This window comes from Amphibalanus amphitrite, unplaced genomic scaffold (assembly GCF_019059575.1).
Source record: "Amphibalanus amphitrite isolate SeventyFive unplaced genomic scaffold, NRLGWU_Aamphi_draft 000495F_arrow, whole genome shotgun sequence".
Taxonomy (NCBI): domain Eukaryota; kingdom Metazoa; phylum Arthropoda; class Thecostraca; order Balanomorpha; family Balanidae; genus Amphibalanus; species Amphibalanus amphitrite.
Genome location: NW_024881989.1, coordinates 317434 through 330162, shown reverse-complemented (window position 1 = coordinate 330162; position 12729 = coordinate 317434). Strand labels below are relative to the sequence as shown.

Below are 12729 nucleotides of genomic sequence, written 5' to 3'. Positions count from 1 at the left end.
CTTGTTTCACCTGATAGAATACAGTCCGAATTAGATTCGCTTCACTTCACTTCATTAATATTTTGTTGACTACCAGTCAACAAAAGCTCATAAGTATAGGTATTCTTTCATTTCAATCCCTTATCTCTGTCAGAGGCATATCAACCTTGACCCGCAACTGACAATGTGTTTTAATTACATAAAAATACACTTGTAATTCCAAAATATATTGCCAGTTTTGATACCGTTGGCTTGAGGACACGTGACTAGCCAAGTTCAGAATGTTCTAAGTAAAACTAAGTATCATAAAGCGAAAAAATGATGCTGCTAAAATCAAGCCATTTTGATAGCGCTGTGTTGGGCATGATTGCGTTTTCATGAATGTGAGGTCTGCTGCCAAACTACTACCATTTTTCTGATGGTTTCTTTCAGGATGTGTTCTCTCATCCTTTTTTTAAACACTGGCATTTTATCAACTCACCTCTGAGCTTCTTTAGCCGAGAAATTTTGAAAAATCCAAAACCATATCAACTCACCACCCCCCAGGGGGTGAGTTGATATGAACTTTGGCGTTTTAAAAAAGGGGCTTAATATATACATTTTTTATTCATTTTTGCTGATTGCCTCCCCAAGGCATGTGCCATGAAACTGGCACAAAAAGAATTCCGTAAATAAATGTGGCTTTTAAAGAAATATAGAAAAACCTCAAAATCCATATCAACTCACCCCGGTTTACGGTAGCTTTCGGGAGACATCCGTCTTCCTTCATCAGCCTGTCTAAAGCACTAAAAATACCTATAAAAGACCAAAACAGAAATCAAAATGCGTATGATGTGTACTGTTAACATTAAAACCTCAACATTTCATTCATTGAATTTAACACTAAGAAACACGCGATTAAAATGCGCAGACACACTTCATTCGTTAAGACGTCAGCGATCCGTCTTCGAGTTCTTGGTTCGTTTCGGCTGTTTCGATGAATAATCGTAGGTCGTAGTTTGGACGTTCATCTTGATTCGTTAACATTTTCTTGTTTTCCATTGGCTTCTTGCTCTAAATTTAAAGCAGTCATCTTATTCAGTAATAATATATTTGTGCATTTCGGATAGGCTGGGTCAGGTCAAGCATGGTCAAGTCGGCGTCCCGACCAATTTCTTAGTCATACAGTTCTTAGTTCTTAGTCAATTGTATGTGTTTATTGACAGCTAGTGACAGCTTTGTCACTTGTGGCATCAGCTTCAATGTACTTTTCCTACAATGTAATAATTCCTAAATGCTTAAGTGGATAGTAAGTTCGATACCAGTTTTGGAACACCCTAAAATGCTGCAAAACTGCAGAGCTTATATATTCAATCGAAAATGAGGTTCCGCTAGAGCCCCTAAATAACTAATGTTATAAGTAGTTATAATGTTTCCGGTTCCTTTGGGCGGCTTTGTGGTTTATAGTTGCCTGGTTTAACCCTATTACTGGTGGGGGGGGGGGGCAAATCGGCCCCCACCGGTAGTTTTTTTTTTTTGTTGCTCTCGACGGAAAACCACTCTAGCTAAGGACTTGAAATTTTGTGACTTTTCCTTGCCATTCATTGGGCACATTGTGTCAAATTTTTGAGTTTCTAGCTTGCGCAGAGGCGTCTCCAGGACAAGTTTCTCGGGGGTAGGTTTGGCCTAGCTTTGACTGTTCCGACATTTGCCGCTAAGCAGCGACTTACTTAGGTTTGTAATGGTGATCAGTGCCCCCCCCCCCCCCGTCCTATGTATGTACCTAAAGACTATATGACGTCATTCTACAATGAAAATATTGGAATAGGCGGACCCGGATACCTGAGAAATCTCAATGTACTGCCCCCGTCTTAGCATGCCTGAATCCGCCTATGCTTAACGAAAACGTGTATTTTGTGTTCACGTTGCATATTTTACATGATATATGACGTATCATGTCATAAGACACATGTTCAAGCTCTGCATTCAAGAACTCAGCTAGGAGGATCTACTCGATTGAGCTCCATAGAGAAGATCCTACTTACAGTTTACTATAGGAGAAGAGGAGGGTGGGTGCATCTTCCATTTTTGGATGTAGCGATAATACGCACCAACGAGGAGGGTTTAAAGTTCAAAGTATTCAGAAAGGAAACGAAAAAGGAGGACTACATTTATTTTTATTCAGCGCATAGTCCCAGGATAAAGACTGGGGTTTTAATTGGTTTTTATTTAAGAGCATTTAGGATTTGTAGCCCTGAGTTCTTGAATGCAGGGCTTGAACACATAGAAAATACATTCATCAAACTGAAGTATCCAAAAGCTTTACTGGTCAAATGCAGGAAGAAAGCAATTAAGATTAGAAGAAATGTACAGAAATCAAAAGAAAAGAAGACCCACCCAAAGGTCATTGTGGTACCGGCGTCCAAACATGTAAATACGATCGCAATTCGCAGGTTTTCTGACACAAGCTGACATCGCTGTCATGGAAAGATCAGGGAAGAAGATAGGAGATATTGTTCGACAGAAAAGAAACAGGTACATGAAAAAAGCCTCGTGGCTACAAAATACCATGCCTAGGATGTCCTAAACCGTATTACGGAGAAACAGGAAGAGGCTTGAATACGAGACTGACAGAACATAGACAAAATTTAACCCGCGCGGGGCTGGGGTCTCCAGCCGAACGCGCGGAGCTGGGGGGGGGGGTAAATTTTACCCCCCTGTTATCTCCCGAACAAATGGTCCGATTTGGAAAATTCAAACGCCAATCGAAAGATCTCATCACGAACAACTAAAAACATGTACTTAATTTAAAGTTTGAGGTCAAGGTCAAGGTCAGGTCAAGGGTACAAATTGCAAGTTTCTACAGTATCGGTCTTGCACCGTAGTTGCCGAAGAATGGAGTCATCGACTGAGACTGATTAGCCAAAACGTGTTCTTAGGCTACCAAGACAATATTCGCTGCATACAATATCATTCAGAGGTCAAGGTCAAGGTCAGGTCAGGTCAGGTCAGGTCACCAAAAAACAAAATAGAGAAAAGGGCATGTGCGACACATGTTTTATGGGTCATTTTACTCATAGAATTCAATAGGCACACTCAATAAGTGATATGGACCACCTCTGGATGAATTTCAGGTCGAGGTCAGGTCAAGGTCAGGTCAAGTGAGGTCAAATTTTGAAGTTGGTTGTTAAGGCCTAAAACGGTGTCTATCTGATGCAGTTTTTCACGGCAAATCGAATGGTGCTATTTTTGTTTCCGTACGAGGTCTAGAACTTCCAAAAAATCATTTTTCAAAATTTTTGTGTGTCGTGACGACATAAAATTTTGAATAACTCCCACATTTTTGAACCGATTCTTCTAAAAATTGGTATGTAGGTGCACATAGACCACTTCTCTGACATATATTCCGGTTTTTTCGATACACACAAAATTTTGGATTTTATAACTATTTTCCCAAAAAAGTCAGTTTTTTGAAAAAATTTGGGCCAAAATCCAAAATTTTCAGAAAACCGAGATAGCCATTTGATAGACAAAGTAGAATTACGTATAACCTTTTTTGTTACGTCTTGATTCCTTTAAAAATGAAGATGTTAGCGGCGTTTGAAGTTTTGCCGTTTTTTGAGGCGAAAATGGGGAACATGACGTCACTAAAACGTCAATTTCTCAAAAAATTTCCGACGGATTTCGCTCAAATTTTCAGGGAACGTGTCAAATTGATGTAAGAAAATGTACTGAAAGTTTGGCGGCGCTGCGCGCCGCCGTTTTTGAGATATTGCAAAAATTCGCGAGGGGGGTAAAATTTACCCCCCCCCCAGCCCCGCGCGGGTTAAAAAACCAAAGACCAAAAACTATAGTCTAGCATAGTCATGAATGTGGTGCTTTACCGGACTGGAGAGGAGCAAAAAGTATCATACAAAATGTAGAAAAGAAAAGAAGAATTGCCATAGAAGCCGCTGTTCTGGAAGTGAAAGAATGTATGAATCCCAAAACTGGTAGGGTCGCATTGTCAGAAATGGCGTCTAAATTAATTTTGTCGGAATGTAAGTGCGATATGTAATTTGCGTGTGTGTGTTTTACTTCATGTAGGTAAGCATTTTGATTAATGACCTTACCCTCGTAGTTTGAAAAAGTTAGATCAAAACACTTGCTTATTAATAATTTCGAGCACAGCTCTTCATCAGAATACAAAGCTATCGTGACATTTTTAGCCTTGTATTCTGATGAAGAGCTGTGCTCGAAATTATTAATAAACAAGTGTTTTGATCTAACTTTTTCAAACTACGAGGGTAAGGTCATTAATCAAAATGTTTTAATATGATCCTCGCACAAGCACTGAGAAACTTCATGTAGGTAACCTTAACTTGCATAGCATGTAATAAGTGTCATATTTTCAAATGTCGATTTTATGCACAGCTACGGTTTTTATCATACATACGATACATACCAACTGAAGACGATTTATTCGAAACGCGTTTTGGTCTGTCAATACATAAATATAACTGAGGAATTAACTTTATACTACTTCTACTTGTCAGTATGAATCCAAACACTACAGAAGTTATTAGCGATTAACTCCCATTGCGCTAAACAACATTTTATCGTCTCATATGTCGTCATGCAAGGTCTGAAATGCACAATTTAAACGGCAAGCAAAAATGCAAGACCTACCAGAGATGAAAATATTCAGAAATTAGGCGTTGTTTTTCAGGCATGTCGTTTTTTTAACAGCGGCCAATTTACCTCACTCTGACCAACTCCTTGTCATGGTTCTTGTCTGCTTTTTCGGCAGGATAGACGAAGATCGGGTGTTGGCTTCACTCCGGTGAGTACTCCTCAGGACCTACAAATTTCCCGAGAAGGAGCACACAATGGTAAGCCCTCGCGCTTATAACGGGTGGGTGACTGGACTCTGGAGCCCTGTCCTGGCCTGTGCATCGGTCTGTGCGCTACCCTGAGCACTGCCCTGCACGTGCTCTGTCCTGGCCTGTGTATCGGTCTGTGCGCTACCCTGTGCCCTGTCCTGGCCTGTGCATCGGTCTGTGCCCTGTCCTGAGCACTGCCATGTGCCCTGTCCTGGCCTGTGCATCGGTCTGTGCGCTACCCTGAGCACTGTCCTGTGCGCTACCCTGAGCACTGTCCTGTGCGCTACCCTGAGCACTGTCCTGTGCGCTACCCTGAGCACTGTCCTGTGCGCTGTCCTGAGCACTGTCCTGTGCGCTGTCCTGTACCTGCCCTGTGCCCTGCCCTGAGCTCTGCCCTTTATCCTGTCCTGTGCTCCGACCCGTGCCCTTCCCGGTTCCCCGCCCGTGCGCTGCCCCATGCCCTGCCCCGTGCCCTGCCCTGCGTCGTGCTATTTGCACTGCCCTTTGCCCTCACATGCATGCCCTAAATCTTATCTTGACATGTACCCGGCCTTGTACACGCCCTGATATATTGCCTTCCCTGTGTCCTGCCATGTTTCTTGCCCAAAAGTTTGCCAGCGGTTTGTGTGCTCGCACAACCTGAAATACATAATTGGTTTGTGCCCCGCCGCAGCCGTAGCGTGCGGTTGCGTGTGCCCACTTCCGCGCCTACTCGGCCAAACACAGGGCCGTCATCGGCCGGTATGATGAGAACTGCGTTTGGTGCGGCTCCGGCGGGCCGCCCTGCGCCGCCGGCTGCCGGAGCGACTGCAGCGGCCCTCTTAGATCCATTTCCGTGCCTCCTGTCGAGAACGTGCTCAAACACAAACACCGCAAATTACTGGGTCCTGATTAGTGATGTCAATTACGGAAAATCGGAATACCGATACCAAACCAAATACCAACCAAAACCGTGGACAAATACCGAAACCAAACAACTTGGGAACATGTGGAAAATACCAACTTTTTACCGATTTCTTAGCCTCACATTAGCGAGGGTTCATGATACCAACAAAATACCAAACACATTAGGATTGAAACACCAAATACCGAGTTGATATCGGTTTGGTATCGGTATACCAAAAAGTTGGTATCCGATTGACATCTCAAGTCCTGATGCCGGCCAGAGTGCAACAATGTCGCCATTTTCCCAAAACCACTAGGTAGATAAACGGTGTTTTTATAAAGAGGGTTGCAAACGTTGTAGCCATTGTCCTCTGGCGATACGTTTCGCCCTGTACGGACCTGTGGGTTTCCCACATACGTGCCGACCGCATTGTCTAGACTACGCAGAGGTGCCAACGAAACGTCTCAGTGAATTGTGATCACCTCACCAGTTGGACTCGGCAATGGGGTAAGGTAAGAGTATCGAAATTGGCATTTTGGCGCCGGAAATGCTTTCAGAGTATCACCAACGCCTTTAGGAAACAGGTAATCATCAAAATACTTTCTGTGCTGAAACATTGAGCAACTGTCGGCACATACACTGCAGGTGTTCAAATTACTCAGCTGTGACTGATAACACCCTGGGAACCGAGCAGATTTAGTGACGTCATGTACCGATTAGTGACGTCATAGAGGCCACCATCATCGTCCAGCCATGGCGTGCGGCGAGGACGGCATTTATGACCTCATGATCTAGGGACGGGATCTATCAGTGGATTAACATAGCTATGTGGTGTTTTGTTCAGAAGTACAGCAGAATTGCACTTCTGAAACATTTCATAAGCCCCTCCGCGTGTGGACATGTGCATTCAGCAAGTACATTGGACATGCTGATAATTTCACATGAAATGTGGAACCAGGAACATGCATGCGTATGTAACGTTAACCTCAATCTGCGTCGGGCCACACCCCTTGTGTGTGTGTGCTTTTTTTGCCAGTATCTCAAAAACGGCAGCGGGGAGCAACACCGTTTTTGCCAAACGTGTTAATGCATTTTTCCGCATATGTTGTAAAAATTTCAGAATAAGGTCGCTGAAGGTCAGGTCACCAAGTCATGTTCAGTGACCTCACCTCAGAAGTTATAATACTTACCGACCGCTTTACCGACCGAACGATCACCTTGAAACTCTCAGAGATTTATAAGAGCGTAAAATGAGCAACTCGGAATTTCGATATCCGTGACCTAAGGTCATGTCAGTCTTGCGCCCTCTCCATTAGAGTAGGAAGGGGTAATTTGAGTGTAGTATGAATAACACAAAACCCCAGTACACCAGCAGTAACTTATAGTCTGTACACCAGTAGTAACTAGTACTAACACCACTTGATGGGTAACACCAATCTGATGGGTCCCGCGTCCCCAGTACACCAGTAGTAACCAGTACTAACACCGCCGGACGCCTGGTGGGTCCCGCGTCCCCAGTACACCAGTAGTAACTAGTACTAACACCGGCGGACGTCTGGTGGGTCCCGCGTCCCCAGTACACCAGTAGTAACTAGTACTAACACCGGCGGACGTCTGGTGGGTCCCGCGTCCCCAGTACACCAGTAGTAACTAGTACTAACACCGGCGGACGTCTGTTGGGTCCCGCGTCCCCAGTACACCAGTAGTAACTAGTACTAACACCGGCGGACGTCTGGTGGGTCCCGCGTCCCCAGTACACCAGTAGTAACTAGTACTAACACCGGCGGACGTCTGGTGGGTCCCGCGTCCCCAGTACACCAGTAGTAGGTAACTAGTACTAACACCACCGGACGTCTGGTGGGTCCCGCGTCCCCAGTACACCAGTAGTAACTAGTACTAACACCGGCGGACGTCTGGTGGGTCCCGCGTCCCCAGTACACCAGTAGTAACCAGTACTAACACCGGCGGACGTCTGGTGGGTCCCGCGTCCCCAGTACACCAGTAGTAGGTAACTAGTACTAACACCACCGGACGTCTGGTGGGTCCCGCGTCCCCAGTACACCAGTAGTAACTAGTACTAACACCGGCGGACGTCTGGTGGGTCCCGCGTCCCCAGTACACCAGTAGTAACTAGTACTAACACCGGCGGACGTCTGGTGGGTCCCGCGTCCCCAGTACACCAGTAGTAACTAGTACTAACACCGGCGGACGTCTGGTGGGTCCCGCGTCCCCAGTACACCAGTAGTAACTAGTACTAACACCGGCGGACGTCTGGTGGGTCCCGCGTCCCCAGTACACCAGTAGTAACTAGTACTAACACCGGCGGACGTCTGGTGGGTCCCGCGTCCCCAGTACACCAGTAGTAACTAGTACTAACACCACCGGACGTCTGGTGGGTCCCGCGTCCCCAGTACACCAGTAGTAACTAGTACTAACACCGGCGGACGTCTGGTGGGTCCCGCGTCCCCAGTACACCAGTAGTAACTAGTACTAACACCGGCGGACGTCTGGTGGGTCCCGCGTCCCCAGTACACCAGTAGTAACTAGTACTAACACCGGCGGACGTCTGGTGGGTCCCGCGTCCCCAGTACACCAGTAGTAACTAGTACTAACACCGCCGGACGCCTGGTGGGTCCCGCGTTCCCAGTACACCAGTAGTAACTAGTACTAACACCACCGGACGTCTGGTGGGTCCCGCGTCCCCAGTACACCAGTAGTAACTAGTACTAACACCGGCGGACGTCTGGTGGGTCCCGCGTCCCCAGTACACCAGTAGTAACTAGTACTAACACCGCCGGACGTCTGGTGGGTCCCGCGTCCCCAGTACACCAGTAGTAACTAGTACTAACACCGCCGGACGCCTGGTGGGTCCCGCGTTCCCAGTACCTACACGGCAGCACGGCCGCCGCGTGGGTGGCCGGCGCTATCGGCCGTCCGGCGGAGCTGCCGTCCCACCGGACTGGCGGCGCTCAGAGATCGCTGCACGGCAGCGCAGGCCGATCGGCGGCGGCGCGTCGACAATTGCAGGCCGCCGAGCCGCCGATGGCGGCAGGCGATACGACTCGGAGCGGCGGCTCCCTCAGTTCAGGGAGCGGCGGCCCCGGCCGGTCTGGTCACACAGCGGCGGCCCCCCGCCCCGGTCGCACAGCGGCGGCTCCCTCAGTTCAGGGAGCGGCGGCCCCGGCCGGTCCGGTCACACAGCGGCGCGGCTCCGGCCGGTCCGGTCACACAGCGGCGGCCCCCGCCCCGGTGACACAGCGGCGGCTCCCTCAGTTCAGGGAGCGGCGGCCCCGGCCGGTCTGGTCACACAGCGGCGGCCCCCCGCCCCGGTCACACAGCGGCGGCCCCCGCCCCGGTGACACAGCGGCGGCTCCCTCAGTTCAGGGAGCGGCGGCCCCGGCCGGTCTGGTCACACAGCGGCGGCCCCCCGCCCCGGTCACACAGCGGCGGCCCCCGCCCCGGTCACACAGCGGCGGCCCCCTCAGTTCAGGGAGCGGTGCTGCTCCCTGGTCCGGTCACACAGCGGCGGCCCCCTCAGTTCAGGGAGCGGCGGCCCCCGGTCCGGTCACACAGCGGCGGCCCCCCGCCCCGGTCGCACAGCGGCGGCTCCCTCAGTTCAGGGAGCGGCGCGGCCCCGGCCGGTCCGCTCACACAGCGGCGGCCCCCGGTCCGGTCACACAGCGCCGGCTCCCTCAGTTCAGGGAGCGCCGGCTCCGGCCGGTCACACAGCGGCGGCTCCCTCAGTTCAGGGAGCGGCGCGGCTCCCTCAGTTCAGGGAGCGGCGGCTCCCTCAGTCCGGTCACACAGCGGCGGCTCCCTCGGGCCAGAAGGCGCCCCTTGGTTAACCCGCGCCCCGCTGGGGCTCCTGGATTTCCACGCCCTGCTGGGGGGTTATAACCCCCCCCCTCTAACTCAGCTCACGGGCCATGTAGTGACACGGGAAAGGCGGCGTTCGAAAGAGTGTCAAAAATAAGGAAGAAATCACTTCGGTCACTTTTTTTGGTCAGGTCAAGTCAAAGGTCAGGTCACCAGAGGTCATTGAAGGCCAAAATTCGCCGTTTTGTAGGTCAGATGTCGAGTCGACAATTTTCAACAAATCGACGCACAGCTCGGAAGCTAATAAAGCTACAGCGCCGTGGAAAAGCGCATTTGATAGCCCTGTTTACGGTTCTGAGTAATTCTCTCCGATTTGGCATACCGTCAACGCTTTTGCCTGCAGGGGACAAAAACTGCCAAAATAGCCCATTTTTTCGGAAGCCGTTTTCTGCAATAACTTTTGACTCAAACCTTGCACGGACTTTCTTTTACCAGCATCGTGAACCTCTCGTCAAGACGCGTCGAATGAACTATCACTTGACCTTGAATGGTCAACTTGAAACTTTGACTTCTGGTCAAGGTCATGACCTGACCGGTAAGGGTCAAGTTGCATATCAGTCGATTCGTATCGTCGAGCCAAACACAACTAAGGTGTTTTCATCGCTCTAGCATGCCTCTAACAGAAGTTATTAGTGAAAACTTTTAGATAATATTTGTGACCTGAGATGACCTCGGGGACATAACAAGGGGTCAGAGATGCCATTTTCCGGTTCAGTGTGTCAATTTTACCTGCATTCTAATGTTCGAAAGTGTCTAGGATGGCGTTCGTGCAAAAGAGGCGCTTTTCAATTATCCCCCATTGACATGTATGTCAATGGGACCTCTCCATATATGGAGAGGCCGCAAAATTGACCTGACCTTAGCTCACCGATATCAAAATTCCAAGATATACGTTTTATACTTGTAGATGCTGTTACTCTCATCAATCACTGAAAGTTTCAAGGCAATAGTTTAGTCGGTGTAGCTATGACGAACATTCATTTTTTTCTAAGGTGAGGTCACTTGGCGTGACCCGGTGACCTGACCTTGCGCGACCTGGGTACTGGTTGGGGGGGGGGGGGAGCACTACAGAGTCCCCAATCCTATCTCTGAAACTACTGGGCCGATTGTCAAAATTCAAACGGCGGCTGATAACCCTGGAGATAGATACTGTCGAGTGAAACATAATTTCATTGACCTCGAGGTCACCGATGACGTCACAGGTCAGGTCGAAGTAAAAATTATCAGCGTTTTGCCTTCTTCATAATTTGGGTTCTGGCCGCCGGCTAGCAAGTCAGATCAGGTTCATTTTTTGGTTCACACACTCCTTGATATATGCCTAAGATACCTTGAGTGTACCGAACCTGTACTTCGTGTTTGCCAGGTCAAGGTCTGGTCATCCAAGGTCACGGAATTTAATATCATGCATCGGTCACGTAACGCGTGTCTTATGGTCTGTCAGCCATAAATTTCGAAACCAGTGTCGTCTGTGTCATTTGAGACAATCTTCAGTTGAATTTAGCTAAGGTCAGGTCACTTTCAGTTCAGGTCAAAAAGGTCAAATTTTGAAGATAATTTTTTTTTCAACAAAAAAAGGTAAATACCAGATGCATTGTTGTCGAAAACGTACTGAAAAATTGATAATGATGAAATGTTCACTACAAAGCGTATAACTTAGGTACTTTTGAAGATATTGGGCTACAATTTTTGAAGCAAATCATCAATATGTATTCTATCACATATTTATTTTTTAAACTTTCGATAAACATGGAAAAAAGTCGTTAACCCGCGCATGACGGGGGAATTTACAGAGCCCCCACTCCCGTTTTTCAACAATATCTTCCAAACCGTTTCACGGATCAACACGAAACTTACGGTACCCTCAGCGGCATTAATTTGAACACCTTGTGTTGAAATTTTAACTTTCTAGCGACCATAGTTTGGCCGGAAATGACGTCAGAGTTACGTCATGTCGGCCGATTTTGATGCAAAATATTGAATAATTATGGCCTGTCAGCCATAAATTACGAAACCAGTGTCGTCTGTGTCATTTGAGACAATCTTCACTTGAATTTAGCTAAGGTCAGGTCACTTTCAGGTCAAAAAGGTCAAATTTTGAAGATATTTTTTTTCAACAAAGAAGGTAAATACCAGATGCATTGTTGTCGAAAACGTACTGAAAATTGATAATGATGAAATGTTCACTACAAAGCGTATAACTTAGGTATTTTTGAAGATATTGGGCTACAATTTTTTGAAGCAAATCATCAATATGTATTCTATCACATATTTATTTTTTAAACTTTCGATAAATTTGGAAAAAAGTCGTTAACCCGCGCATGACGGGAGAATCTACAGAGCCCCCACTCCCGTTTTTCAACAATATCTTCCAAACCGTTTCACGGATCAACACGAAACTTACGGTACCCTCAGCGGCATTAATTTGACACCTTGTGTTGAAATTTTAACTTTCTAGCGACCATAGTTTGGCCGGAAATGACGTCAGAGTGACGTCATGTCGGCCGATTTTGATGCAAAATATTGAATAACGCCAAACGCTCTCAAGAGCTCAGTTTTAAACCTATATCCGATTTCTTTGCATGAGTGGACTGCAAAGACTCCGGAAGAAAGTGCTGTCATTCGTACCAGGCAGGCCTACAAAACAAGTGTGCCACCAAAAATGTTGTTTATGAGGTCCAATGTAAACACTGTGGGGACATATACATCGGGGAGACAGGCAGACCAATTAGACTGCGATTTAATGAGCACCGTAGGAACGGTATGAATGGTGAACATGATGCTCCATTCGGAGAGCATACTATCCAAATTCATCCCGATTTAGACCCTCGTGACACTTCTATGACGGCCAAAATTCTGCGTGTATGTAAAGATGAAGCAAATAGAAAGCCGAAAAAAGTAGGTATGTATCCGAGACGCTAGGCCAAAGATCAACGACAACTCAACATCATGGCATATTTTGTAAACATCGACAGTGTTTTGTTTTTGGCGACTGATGGTATCGTTCGTACTCGTATGTATGTCGCTGTCAAACCGGGCCGGGCTGGGCTGGGGGTGAGGAGGGTCGTGACTCACTTCACTGTTTGAAGTTTGAAGGCAGTGAAGTAAAGTTGCTTGCTTGCTTTATGAACCACCACAAGGGGAAGAGGG

At 47.6% G+C, this 12729-nt stretch overlaps 1 protein-coding gene across 5 annotated transcripts in view; it reads left to right on the top strand.

Moving 5' to 3' along the window:
* Positions 1-12729, top strand: part of LOC122392649 — a 51822-nt gene that overhangs the window by 3928 nt on the left and 35165 nt on the right. For 2 of the 5 annotated variants that reach the window (XR_006258565.1, XM_043387739.1), the window contains exon 2: positions 4748-4780. The exons of 1 other annotated variant lie outside the window; for it this stretch is intronic. Coding sequence is in view for 3 of the 4 variants with exons in the window: in XM_043387739.1 (XP_043243674.1) it covers positions 4748-4780 (33 nt within the window). In the remaining variant the exon portion in view is untranslated. Of the gene's footprint in view, positions 1-4747; positions 4830-12729 lie in introns of all 5 variants that reach the window. 2 more of the 5 variants (XM_043387742.1, XM_043387741.1) reach the window with 2 other exon arrangements.